Source organism: Nannobrachium achirus (genome assembly GCF_963921795.1).
Source record: "Nannobrachium achirus genome assembly, chromosome: 5".
NCBI classification, from domain to species: Eukaryota; Metazoa; Chordata; class Actinopteri; order Myctophiformes; family Myctophidae; genus Nannobrachium; species Nannobrachium achirus.
Genome location: NC_137814.1, coordinates 29,981,837 through 29,996,484, shown reverse-complemented (window position 1 = coordinate 29,996,484; position 14,648 = coordinate 29,981,837). Strand labels below are relative to the sequence as shown.

Sequence of the window (14,648 nt, the reverse complement as noted above, 5' to 3'; positions counted from 1 at the left end):
CTCAAAGGTATTACAAAGTTAGTGTTGCTTTTACACAATGTTTAACAAGTGTATATTGAGTATATACTGTATATCTGACACTAAACAATGGAGCTGTAGCTCCTTTGTTACCAGACGAGTTGTTACTATGAGCTATTACATATACAGCTACTTACTGTATTACTTGGGTGGAACACGTAGTTGAACAATTACTTTCCTGAAACTACTCATAGTTTCTTAAACTTCTTAATAGTGTCTTAAGCTTAATTTATACTGCATGGCACAATACCGTTGCTTACAGAAAATAACAGATGTTTTCACCAAGCCAGAGTAAATTAGGCATTATAGTTGGCCAGATGGCCATGGTACCTAAAAGGGTAAAACGTGGTTTTGTGGCAAACATTTTAGCATCTAATCATCCTCTGAGTGTGTTCAACTTCAGTGTATCAAAGGAAAGCACTATGATACACCTGTAATTGTCCAGTTCACTCTTTCTAAAAGTGCCAGTTATGATGTTAACTATCTATATAATTTAGCTTTCTCCATTATCACATAAACCAAAATTTAAACCAGATAAGGTGTATAATGCTTTCATAATCCTGGGATGAAAGTTTATCCGACCGGTTGTTAACAGGATACATAAACCAACTCAGGAAAAACAAACAGAATCATTTAGTGTGCCAAATAAAAACATGCTCCTGCTGTGCGTGCCAATGCACTGCATGTGGAACCAGTAAGCAAACTGAGCAGACAAATACAAAATAAACTGTAATCGAGAAATAAAGATCAAAGTTCATGCAGGCAGGTCAAGTCAAACAGATTCTTCCATTCATTCATTACAAAAAAATGAGTTTGGTTCCAAAATGACAGGTGCGCCATTTGAAGAATTTGACACCTACTCTTACAAAAATGATTGCTGTCATTAGCACAACACTGACTATGGAATTTGCTTGCGTTAGCAGCAATATAATGAGCTATATACACAACTGACACAAATGTTTAGCACATAATCATCTGTCATTTCCAAAAATAATGAGCAACTAATGTCAATTAATGTTTTAGAATCAATCAAAAAAACAACAACTATGAAATAGAGATTGTCTGAACTGCAACTGGCATTGTCTAAATCTGCAGCTGACAAGTGCTATGACACACAGACTCAGGTAGATAAAACAGATATTGATAAACTGAGCGTGAGATAGAGGCACTCTCCCAGGCCCAACACAGTGAAAGAGAGAGACCACCCATCACCTCGCATTCCATCCTAGGCAGCCCCCCCCCCCCCCCCCCATTGGCCCTTCTGCCCGGGTACTACGTCAGTCGGTAAAATAGTAAGGCAGCTGTCGGCTTCCATCAGCTAAAAGTGCATCTCCGAACATATCCAATCCACCACCAGTACCACACACACACACACACACACACACACACACACACACACACACACACACACACACACACACACACACACACACACACACACACAGGCACACACAGGCACACACACACACACATTTAAACGTAGACGCAGACTAATGTGCACCTTACGAGTTGACGCAGATACCACATTGGCACACATACACAAACACTATGTACTTTCCATCCCTTTTTCCCCTTCCAGCCTCCCTCCTTCCTACCCTCCACTCCAAACACACCTATGCTCCCCCCCCCCCTTTCCTTTTTTTAGTTTTTTCCTTTTCTTTTTAAAGCTTGCCTCTTCCCGACCAGCGACTTGCTTGCTTCAGCTTTCACAGCCCTCTGGAGTGGAGTCACAAATCATGGCCCGTCCAATCAGACTCGACCTCAGGCACCGAAAGTCAATCAGTCAGTCCATGGGCGGGGGAGGTCTGGTCTCATCTTTCTCTCTCTCTCTCTCTCTCTCTCTCTGCTTTCTTTTTCTTCCGTCACCCCCCCTCCCCCGTATGTGTTTTCCTCCTCTTCTTACCCCTCGTCCGCCTCCTCCTTCTCCTGTCTATTTTCAGTCCTCCATTTTTTGCCTGTGTCTGCCATTCTGACCGGCGCCATATTTAAAGGCCCTCGTTGGTTGACGTAACTGCTGAGAGTTCAGGGCCTAGGCTGCGAGCTTGGATGAGTCCACTGCAGAGATAAGAGACAGGAGGACAGGAGCACAATTATATTTAGTAAGTGTTAGGGGAGGTCCAAACATGGAAAATCTGCATGGGAATTAAAGGGAATTTATGGGAATATATGGGAACTAACGGGAATACAAAGGAAATATAAGAGTTATAATATTGGGACCATCATATTTACCCATGATGCTCAATGGCTATGAGCAAATATGTCTAGTAATTGTTTAGCTTATCTAAACAAGTATGAAGGACTAGTTAGGGGCCCTGTTCCAACTCGACAACTTTCTGCCTACATATGTGCAGGCTACAAATTACATTTTTTAATAATTAGTACTGGTATTTCACTTTTAATTGCAAAAATGAAAAATAAAAAGGAAAGAAATCCCATCTATACTATAATTTTGCGAATGTCTGAGTGTCTGTCACAGCGTTTCTCCTCAGTGGCTGGAGCAATTGATCTGAAATCGCATCACCATAAGCATATGAACACACCTGACATAACTGTGAAGCCCGTTTGTCACTTTCACAAATCGTATGCTGTATATTAGCATTTTTATGGTGTATCTACTATCTATTCTGCATCTAGCTTGAGGCACATCTATTCTGCATCTAGCATGAGGCAAAATGTTTAACCAGCTCTGTGTGTGTGTGTGTGTGTGTGTGTGTGTGTGTGTGTGTGTGTGTGTGTGTGTGTGTGTGTGTGTGTGTGTGTGTGTGCAGGCAGGCGGGTGTGTGTGCAGGCGGGTGGGCGGGCGGGCTGGGGGGGGGGGGACAGTATCTCTGTAGCCATTAAACAAAACAGGTTTCTTACATTGATGCTCCTACAGTACATCATGCAAGCACCAGTTAAAGTTACTTTCCATCCCTCATATACTGTGTGCACAGTGCACATCCCATAACCCACACACTGCACATCATTTTGGAGCTCATATCTTTGAACGGGAAGGGCTAGTTTAATTGAATGGGGAAATTTATACCTTTATCTTGAAACTTAGTTCCAACTCTACAACTTTCTGGCCTACATATCGGCTACCATTGCAAAAAATTGCTACAGAAATCCCATGCATGGGGAAATGCCATTCAGCTACAGTGGAGGTGGAGCCTAGTACTGTTTTACCCTCGCAATCACCTGTTTTACCCCAGCAACTGCATATTAGACCATAGACACTGAATATTAGACCTTAGCAACCACTGTTTTATCATAGCAACAGCCTATTAGACCATAGCTACTGCCTATTATACCCTAGAAACGGACTATTAGACTCTGGCAGCCAATGTTTTACACCAACTATAACATCTTTAAAACATTTAACACCTGTAAAACCTTTAAAATCACACCTTTAACACCTTAAAAACCTGAAACCCCTGAATACTTTTTGAACCTTAAACCTTCAAAACCTTAAACCTTTAACACTAATACTTTAACACCTTTAACACTTATAAAAAATCAATACTTAACACCTTTAACACTTATAAAACTATCAATACTTAATACTATCAACAATTCAACATTCGTAGCGACCCCACACTGTTTCTTCAGGAACAGTACTTTCTAGTTCTAGTTATTATTTTGTCCAGGACTGGAGAAAATACAAATAAATCTGTCTACTTTTCACGACTGAAGGAAAAAAAACTATTTAAAAAAAAAACTATTTTAAGCAGAGACATGTCTACTTTTCATACTAGATATTTGTGAGAACTCATATTAGATTAGCTTTTGTATAAGAGAAAACCACCCTTACTTACCTTCATTCAGATTTGGTCAGGTGAGAAAATGGACAAAAATGATTGCTAGTCCAACATTCAACAGCATGACAAGAGCCACCAGGATAGAGTTAGGGCCCTGGAAGTAGAAGCAGAGTTTAGCATTGATTAGGAGTGGATAATGCATACACTATGTCATGGCCCCTCCCTCTCTCGCACACACGTGCCCACACACAACACACACCCACCTGTACTATCATTATATGGATGAACTGGTCTTGTTTATGTTGGACTATGGCAATTACAGGCTCAATGTTTGTAGTATAATTACTTAGTTTATGAGTTGTGTTGACATCGAAATGTTAGTCATCTATATTTAGCACCCTTTTTAAACCCAAGCCGATACTCAATGACTGAGACTTGATGGTATGTGGTCTACATGTACCTGGTGAGCCACCAGTACTTAGCACCTTCAATAAAAAAGGCATTTGGATAGTCCAAGCTCCTGTGAGTGTAAAACATGTCCTACAGTATAAGGGCTTACTTTAGTTAAGGTAAACAGAGGTTTTTGCTGTGCAGCCAATTGGTCAACATACCGTTGCTGTCGGGTGGAAACCTTATATGTCCACAACCGTTCCTTTTGTATTTATCATTTTAAAAAATGATTTAGAACAGTGAAAATAGCTGAACTACAGTACAAGCATACAACGCCTTGCATTACGAGGCGTTGTGTGCCTGTAGTGTGCCTGTAGAACGTGTGCCTGCGTTGTGTGCCTGTCTGCTATTTTCACTAGTTTTGTGCGACTTGTGCGTCTTGTATGAAGCAGGGCTTTACTTTACGAAGAAACGTACAAACTTGATACTTGGAGATACAAAGTTTCTGCCCGACAGTGACGATATAACACTGGTAATGTTCCCACATTGACTATAAGAAAATATGGATGAGATGACACTCACTGACTCCTCCACTACAATATCGTTGGTGGCCATTTCCATGCTGGCTTTCTTGGTTTCCGCAAGGCTCCTTGGCCGTGAATCTTGTTTTTTCAATCTGGCAGGCTCTGGTGCTTTGGCGATCTCTTTAGCCGGGGCCGGTGAAGGGTCACGCGCACGCGCACGCAACGGTGCGGGCGATGCACTCGGCGCAAGCATCTTTGCAGGCGGCGGCAAGCGAGCGAGGCACGATGGGTGCAAGTCCTCCTCCACACCGATGGGTTCATCCGGCGGCGGTATCTTGACAGCCTCAGTGTTGACATAGTAGCTGTGGAACTGGGAGTGAATCTGCCCGTTGCTGGGGACACTGCTGATTGGGACGGCTGGTTTAATGGGCGCTGGAGGCGGCTCTGGTTTTCGCGCTTCCTGTTTGAGAGACAGCTTCGATGGCACCCTGGTTAAGCCTGCAACACAGAGCAAACAAAAAGAATGCAACAGCAAGGACAGAGGAAATAGAGAAAAGATAAATAGATGGCAATAAAACATAACAAGAATATTAATTTATTTTTTAGCAGAATTGGAAATACTGTATTAACGAACTGATTTGTCAGGCTGTGTAGCAAAAGATAAAGTGGGCAAAGAGGCAAAGATTGTTTGTTGCTGATGTTTTGATAATGTTTTTGTCATCAGGTCAACTATAATTAGGATCACTTAAGAGTAGTGTTGAAGAAGATGCATGTCCTCTTTTGAGGATTTTAACTTTTATTTTATCTCTATCCCCTCAGCAGCCATCAGACATCCCAGTTGAAGCCTACCTGCACTCTGGCTCTGGGCAGCAGGGGCCACAGTGGGCTTCGGGGCCACTACAGCAGGAGGAGGTGGAGGAGGTGCAGCAGCGACGATGATTTCCTTCTTGGCAGCGAGAGGTGACGAAGAGGGGCTCGCAGTTGGAGACGGGTCGGGTGTTGTCCCCTTACGATAGAAATGGGGGCTCCCCGACGGAGATTTCTCCTTCACCTCAGGAACCTCCTGCACCTCCAACGGCTCATTGTATTTCTGTCGTATGTAGTCTGGGCCTGGAATAACATGGAAGCACAGGCTTTCTCAAAGAAAATGTTTTTTTTTTCTCGTGCCAATGTCACATTGTGAAGCACTGATGCTGTGTCAATCAGCATACCATTGTTGTCGGGTGAAAACCTTGTATGTCCAAAAACGTTTGTTTTGTATTTATCATTTTAAAAAGATTTAAACTAGTGAAAACAGACGATCTACAAGCACACAACGCCTCGCACCGCGAGGCGTTGTGTGCTTGTAGATCAGCTGTTTTCACTACTTTTGTGCGACGGCCTTGTGTGATGAAGCAGGGCTTTACTTTGCGAAAGAACGTACAAATTTGAAACTTGGAGATACAAGGTTTCTGCCCAACAGTGACGATACACAACTTTTGTGAGTGTGGATGTCATGTGGGACTATCAGTAGCAGCACCGCTCATTTCAGGTGTGATTTTTTTTTTTTACTATGTGTGCTTTTATTATAAATTACCATGGCAATTTTCTTGTTCATTAGTGAGATTGGGGTCAATTTGTGTTCTGCTAGATTGTCAACCCCACTAGCTATAATATAATATAATTTAGGGGTGGCATAGCTGAATGGTTAGGGAGCCCGCCTGGGGAACCTGAGTCCCAGGTTCGATTTCAGGCCAGGGTAGCAATGTCGATGTGTATCCTTAAGCAAGACTCTTAACCCCTAATTGCTCACACGCTCCTTTTGGGCAGCGAATCAGCTGGGTTGGGCTGAAAATACTTAATTTCCCTCGCGGTAGGAAATACTGTAGGTATCTATCATTATAAATTTTAAAATGATAGTCACACATATGTGTTCCATGAGATTCTTCCATTCTTCCACTCTGCAGCTACATGTAAGACAGCATAGGGGCTACAGATATTCTGAGACCATTTGCCAGCTGGCCAAAAGTAGGTTTATAACCCTGATGATAGTACATATTCACCATACCTCAATTTTTAGGTCATACTGGTCATTTAAGGCTAACTTTAACTGTAAGTGTGATTAAACCTAACCCAAATACCTGATATCATGTTTGTCTACCTGTCACTTTTAGCCTGAACCATAATTCAAGGTTTTATCCACTGTCAGTTAGTCCATGGTTAGGATGCCGATATCGGCCTCCATGATTTCACAGTGGAGGCATTTGCCCGACCTCACTGAGCTTTCAAAGTGGCCTCTCGCCCCTCGTTCAGTTTATGAAACCTGTTAAAAGGCTTCCAGGCATTCCCTGCATGCTCTGGGTCACTGATGAGGCCCTGCAGCACTGCTATCCTATCACCAGACACCAGCCCTAAGACCCCGCCAACATCACTGATAGCCCCTCTCCACAGATGATACCCCCTTCCCAGAGAGAACAGCCAACAACATCACTGAGACTGAGATAAACACTCTTATGTGACTACTGCTCACAGGTAGATATCTCTAGTCTACACTTTATTTCACTCAACCAACTGTAAAGTGACGATTTAAGGACTTTTAAGACCATTTTAATACCTAAACAAAAATCATCAAAATAATAATAATCAACAAACTATTATAGGCCTACTATAAGAACTGGTCAAACATTGGCCAAATTGTCATATAATATAAGAAAGAGGCAAACATTGTGAAAAAAGCTGATCTACAAGCTCACGAGTCAAACTAAATGTAATGCCTACAATTCCAAGTCTGTGTCGAGGTGGGGGTCCCCAGTTCAAATATGATTAATTTGGGTGGGTCTCCAGTTCAAATATGTTTGTTGTGGGGTGTCAAAAGGCTGAGAATCACTGCTACTGTATAGTCCACCTCTTCCGACCTGGTTTATGTGTGGAGCTACCAGGCAACGTGCCAGGACCTTAATTGGAGCTCACACAGATCTGGTTGCAGTGTCTTATGCTGAGATATCTATTTCGTATTACAGTGAAGCATGACCTTTGATATCTCAGGCTCTTGTTTTGGTCATGTTCTATTACACGGTATATTTTGCCTATGGCTGTTTTTATGCACATGTACTCTACATGTATGCATGCATGTTATGTCTATGTACAGCATGCATGTGTAGTGTACAGCAGAGATGTGCAGATGGGCTCTGATGTCACCCGGTTCTTCATGTAGCAGAATAAAAAAGGACATCATACAACATGATTCACAGGTAGGCATGTGTTCCCAAACTTGCTCGAGACCCAAAAGAGAGTTTGCCTGGCCGGGACACAATAAGTAGGTCGGGAGTGGCTTATTATCAGTATCAGCCGGTAACATGCGGGAGTCTGTCCCCGTTACAATCCGCTAGACCCCTGGGAGATGTATTGCTGAGGTGGAGCGCCACACCTACCATCAGCTTCCAGTATCCTACTTGGATTTCTTTTTTTTCTTCTTCTTTTTAAATCAAGTCGTGACCCATACATTTTTTGGGGGAAACAGCAACATGTGAGAGCTTGTAGATCAGCTATTTTCACGACTTCTTAATTATTATAATATTTTATTTATGTAATTTCTTAGATGTGTTTGTTTGTTTTTTTGGTCAATTATTTTTTCTTCTTCTCCTAAAATGGAGGACTTGAAAAGGTAAGTAAGAATAGCTGGAACTCCTGGCTATTAAGTTAAATATTCTTAGCATCCAATGACTTCAATGTGCCGTATTTCGTTGTTTCAGCGCGACCTTAGGAAGCGTCACTTGTATTAACAGATTTTCCCATCTTTTGAAATATAGATTATATTTTTGTAGGAAAAGACATTTTTATTTTTACTCGAGTCGTGACCCATGACAATGGTTTGGGAAACAATGTGTTAGCGTACCTGGCTGGTGGAAGCTTGGGGAGAGCTCCCTGGCAACGGCTCTGGCGATGTCCGAGTCCTGACTGGCAGACTGGGCTGCCTGGTCTGCAGCATCCCCTTTGACACGAGAATGGGCCGTCCTGTGAAAAACACACACACACAGGACTGTCACCATTAGGCCTCGGACACACATCAAAAGCACGTTAACTATGCTTTACCTGGGGGGAGGCGGGGGTAAAGCAACGTCCAATTCATTGGAAGTCACGTGGTTTTGAAGAATCAACTTGCTTTAAGGCTGCCCTTCCCACATGAAGCAGCCGTAAAGCAAGTTGCTCATTCAGAGGGAATCCTCCCTTGGCCAGGGGAGATATTGGGCTTAATAGTTCAGGCAGGGCTAACTCAAAGGGGGAGAAAGGGAAAACAAAAAGATGACAGTAGGATACAGTGTGATAAATTATAATTTACAGAGACACTAAAGCAGAAAGAGATGCAGGGGGGGGGGGGGGGGGGGGGAGATTGCGGCTCTAGGATAGACAGACATAAACACAGACAGACCTACAGACAGATCGACTGCTGAGAGAGAAATGTAAGCGGCAGAGGCCAGAGGCAGCTCCACTAATCATCATCAACGTAGATTTAACACTAAACAAGGCTCTAACTCGTTCTCCTGCTATACCATCAACATGTGGAACGCCCTTCCACAAGCCTTAAAGGAGAGCAAATCCCTAGCCTCCTTCAAAATTGGTTGAAAAGTCACCTTCAGGCGGCTGCTACCTGTGACTTGTAAATAGACTAAGCCCCCATGCTCCCCCCACCCTTTTTTTCTGCCTTTGTATTTGATGTTATGCTTTTGAAACTGATATTATCCTAGATACTATGTTCTATCCGTCTGTCTTTCAATGTTATATGAGATACTTAAAGTGTGGTTCCTGTGGAAATAAGCCTTGGCTTTCTAGGATCTCCTTTTAGTTGACCTTATACCAGTGATTTGTACTGTCATGAAACTGTACTTTTTTCTATTTCAAACTTCTAATAAATTCTCCAATCAATCAATCAATCAAAGCGAACAACAGGAACTGGATGAGCTGTGCCACAGACAGGCCTTTTTGTTGTCCTAATTAATGACAGTGGTGAAAGGAGTTGAAGATGACAATGAGATGCCGGAACCACATTGTCCTCTATTGAACAGCAGGCCACCTTCAACAGAAACACCTCCAACAGATGGACTGAATAGCTGAATAATTGGAAGACACAGGAAATGTGCTGCTTTGGATTTAGCGTGATTATCTCTGCCATGGTTAGGGTTAGGAGATGCTGTTTTTACGTGTGTGTGTGTGTGTGTGTGTGTGTGTGTGTGTGTGTGTGTGTGTGTGTGTGTGTGTGTGTGTGCGCGCACGCATGTGCATGTGTTTGCTTGCAAACTACTCGACCAATCAGCAGCAATTTGTTTGTGCACGCTGACAGTAGGTCAAGGATAACCCAAATATTCCGCTGTATGATGTTATGATGTTAATTAATATTTGTCTCAGACATAATAATGTCTGAGGCTATAGGGTGGAACCAGGGGTCATCGCCATGTTGGCTTGTGGTGGACATTTTTGTCGAAGTAAAGAATTTGCCAAGGGCATACAAAATGATAAGACAATACGGTATTACCAGAAACACAAAGAAATAGCCCTGAACTAGAAGCAGTTCTCTTCCGAGCACAGCTAGGTCTCCACCTGGCCAGGCGGCCTGTTATAGCGCCACCATGAGGCTGATTTGAAAAGTTTGAAGTGGCATTTCTTCCTCTGCCTAGTGGGAATGTACGTGCACAATTTCACAAAAATTGCATGCTGTGTTCGTAATTTGAGGCATTTTGTTCAAAACTGACCAATCTTACAAACGTTGAAAGCCAATCTCAGCCAATCAGGATGGAAATGCGTGATTTTTGGACAAAATCTGTAGGAGTAGTGGACTACTAGTGGACTCATAATACCGTATGCCATAGTGTCATAATAAATAAGTAGTAAGTGTCATACATATTCTGAAGAAAACCTGGATAGGGTCTTATGATGAAAATAAGAAAACTATAATGGTAAAAAGATGATGATAATGAAAAAGAAAATCTAGAATTTGTCACGAACAAAACCAAGTCTTGCCACGGACACATTTGTCCATGTACGGACATGTTGATGACCCCTGAGTGGAACAAGCCCACACACTCAGTGACCTACAACACACACAGACACAGACAAAAACACAGACACAGACACAGAGACCACTGTTAACTATGCTGTGCACGCGGGCCTGTACAGCACATGCATCCGTCCACACGGCTCGCAACACAGAGACTATGTGGCACCAATGTGTGCACTGTGTTCATGTGTTCATGTGCATGGGTCAGACATCCTTCAGTTAAAGGCCACGTAATGGGACATGTTAACATGACAGCATATTGCTTGTTCATTGCACACCAAACACAAAGAGAGAAAGACATTGCTATTTTCAAGCATTTAAGCATATACCCGGCTAGCCTTTTGTGGCCGCAAATAGAACTTTTGTCCCCAATTAAGGCAATCCACAGACAGAAGATATTTATGAGGCTATTGTATGCTTAAATCAATACGTTTTTCTAGAAGGTCAGTCAATTCGTCCTGGTCTGGTGGAATTAAAACTCAGTTTCTAAGACCCGGGGGCCAATTTTCGGCTATGCCCTGCATGTATCTTTACTAGTCAGCCTACATTTACTGTTTCTGCATGCATATTATTTGCGGTCAGTGCCACAGAAATGCTGTTAAGAACATAATAACATTGTCATATACTATATACTTTGCAGTAGAAGCAGGGAATTCAGCTCCCTGCTGAACAGAAGTGGTTGAAAAACTACTACATTTTTAAACTCAATACGGCAATGTAGAAACACTCTGTTAAAAGTAAAAGTCAGATAATAAAAATGTACTTGTCTAAAAGTAAAAGTACAAAAGTATTGAATCAAATCAATCATGCATGTGTTCAAATCATTCGAAAATAGCAGATCTACAAGCTCGGATGAGACACGTTGCGAGCTTGTAGATAATTTAATTTATGTTTATGTATGTTTAACTTAAAGGGGCACTCCAACACTTTTCAACCTATGTTCATATAATTGGTCCTCACTCAAAAATAGTAAATAAATATTCGTTTTTCTTTTTTTCTTTTTTTCTTCCTCAGAGGAGGGTTGTGGGCAGGTCAGAAACCCATCGTCTTGTGACATCATCGATTGCCAATCCAGCTTATAGAAACGGCAGGCTTTCTACTCCTGAAAAGTTGCGATTTTAAAGTGGACGCCATTGTTCTCACGATAATAAAAATCTAAATATTTTTTTCAAAAATATTGATTAATTTTCTTTTTTGGAAAATGATGATGTCACAAGACGATGGATTCTGAACTTCCCACAGCTCTCCTAGGAGACTTGGACTGAGTAGAATAAAATGGTGATATTTTATCATGAACATTAGTGAGGACCTATCTATACTATAATTTTGCGAATGTCTGTCTGAGTGAGTGAGTGAGTGTCTGTCTGTCTGTATGAAACAGCGTTTCTCCTCGGTGGCTGGAGCAATTGATCTGAAATCGCATCACCATCAGCATATGAACACACCTGACATAACTGTGAAGCCCGTTTGTCACTTTCACAAATCGTATGCTGTATAATAGCATTTTTATGGTGTATCTATATCTATTTAGCCTACAGTACCTTTTGTGACCACACATGTTAAGGGAGGGGCGCTGTTGTTCAGGCCATGCACAATCACACACAAACCCACACACACACACACACACGGGGGGGGGGGGGGGGGGGGGGGGGGGGAGTGTGTGTGTGTGTGCAGGCGGGCAGGCGGGCGGGCGGGCGGGGGGTGGGGTGGGGGGGTTAGCCATTAAACGAAACGGGTATTTCTTACATTGATGCTCCTACATATTATCATGCAAGCACCAGTTAAAGTTACTTTCCATCCCTCATATACTGTATGCACAGTGCACATCCCATAACCCACACACTGCACATCATTTTGGAGCTCATATCTTTGAACGGGTAAGGGCTAGTTATATGAAGACAGGTTGAAAAGTGGTGAACTACTCCTTTAAGTTTTCAAATAATTATAGTGGAGTAAAAAGTACAAAGAATGCCTCTCTGAGATATAGTAGAGTACAACTAAAACTAAAAGTATTGCAAATTGGAAATAACTGGTAAAGTAAAAGTACCTCAAAATAGTATGCAAGTGCAGTACTGCTGAACAGGTGAGGAAGATATTATATTATGGTATTATGATTGATTATATGTAATGTGACCTTATTTACAGTACATTATGTTGTCCATCTTATGATATTCATATCTGTAACTTATACAGTACATGATACATGATGATATTTGATAGCTAGTAAGAGTCTAGATCAAGGGTCTTCAACAGGGGGTCCGGGCCCCTAGGGGGTCCTCAGAGTTACAACAGGGGGTCCTCCAAATCACAACGCCTCGCAGCACGAGGCGTTGTGAGCTCGTAAATCTTCTATTTTTGGCAAATAACTTTGGTATATTGGGGAAAAAGAAAACAAATTGACATGAATCCAACATAAACTAATAATTGTGCTGTCAAACAATGAAACTATATGGAATCTATGAACAGGTTGTGGGGGTCCCACTCCCTGCTTCATCTATTTCTCAACTAAGGGGTCCTTGGCCTGAAAACGTTGAAGACCCCTTGTCTAGACTAGATGTCTCCACTAGGCCTGATAGCTATTGTTTTGGTTAAGTCTATCTTGTTATGGTTCAGACCGTCCTTTAGGCCTTGAGGCCTGCAACAGTATGCCTGTGATCTCTGTCTTGTGCCTCCTGGCAGAACTACCTTACCACTGACATGAGTGTGACTGTACTTCTCCCCATGATATCATGTACATCAGGGGTGGGCAACTTTGATGATGGAGAGGGCCAACTCCAGAGGGCCACATTGCATATTGCTACGTCCTACTTTGTCATTCTAGTATCTCATACAAAAGAAGCAAAAATAGCAGATCTACAAGCTCAAAACGCATCACGCTGCGATGCGTTTTGAGCTTGTAGATCGGCTATTTTTGCTTCTTTTGAATTGGAATCCTGAATCATTTTTTGTTATTTCTTAATTGGAATCCTGAAATGTAACATTTTGATTTAATTTCAAACGCATTTAGTTATATACTCATGTTTATTATTTAATTAACTTTATGAATCTAAATACAAATACATTGGACATAAAAAAATATATAATTGCGACCGTAGGTCGCAGTTACTTGCACACTATCCAAACCTCCACCGGCTGTCCCTCTGTCACTCCCTCCGTCACTCCCTCTGTCACACGTCACACGTCACACTTTTGCCCTGCTCATATCTCTGCAACCGTTGCCCCGATCCATGCCAGATTTTGCACACACACTCCTTGCCTGCCAAACTACAACCTCCAAGGACCCCCGGAGTTTCGGGGACCCCCAGGTCCCCGAAAGGTGTAAAAAATTACCAAATGTGCAAAAATGACCAAATGACCACCCCAACGGGGCTGCTCACGGGGCATTCCCGGGGACCACCCACTCCTGGTGCTCCAGAACGGATGCAAAAGTGGTGGCGCCCCCAGTGGAGGACCCCCTGCCACTGCAGCTCACATAAAATGCCGTAACTCGGGCTAGGAGCGACCGGGAGAGCCGGGGCCGGTACCTATTCGTCCGCCTTGGCGGCGAGGAGACCCCACCCCTCATTTCTCACATGGCCCTCTAGCGCCACCATGAGGCCGATTCAGATTTTGCCCTAAAATCACGAAAATCACTACACAGTATGTCTACACTCATGTCAACAACATGGATCAGGAAGATTTTGGAAAAACACATTTTTGCTCTATTTATGGAGATAAGCGACCAACGGTCGCTTATCTCCCGATTAGGGAGTCTTACTGGTAATAATGAATACTACTATACTAGTCATTAAGCTACTAATATAGACTGACGGAATTAAAGCAGGTCATGTTTGGAATTGCAGCTGAAATCAGTAATATATTCAGTATTCTGGTATTAACCTGTGGGCTTCATTAAGTGAAGGTGGGGGCCGCATGTGGCCTTGCTTGCCAGGCCTGCTTCCCTCCCAC

General features: G+C 42.6%; 1 protein-coding gene across 1 annotated transcript in view; it reads right to left on the bottom strand.

The window, feature by feature from the left end:
• Window positions 1-1,721: 1,721 nt before the first annotated feature.
• The window catches only part of LOC308284533 (junctophilin-1-like), a 26,462-nt gene continuing 13,535 nt past the window's right edge, over window positions 1,722-14,648 (bottom strand). Inside the window, exons 3-7 of the mRNA XM_080725191.1 lie at window positions 8,544-8,662; window positions 5,519-5,779; window positions 4,728-5,167; window positions 3,813-3,909; window positions 1,722-2,073 (exon numbers count right to left, since the gene is read on the bottom strand). Coding sequence (XP_080581317.1) covers window positions 3,829-3,909; window positions 4,728-5,167; window positions 5,519-5,779; window positions 8,544-8,662 — 901 coding nt within the window. The 3' untranslated portion in view covers window positions 1,722-2,073; window positions 3,813-3,828. The remainder of the gene's footprint in view (window positions 2,074-3,812; window positions 3,910-4,727; window positions 5,168-5,518; window positions 5,780-8,543; window positions 8,663-14,648) is intronic.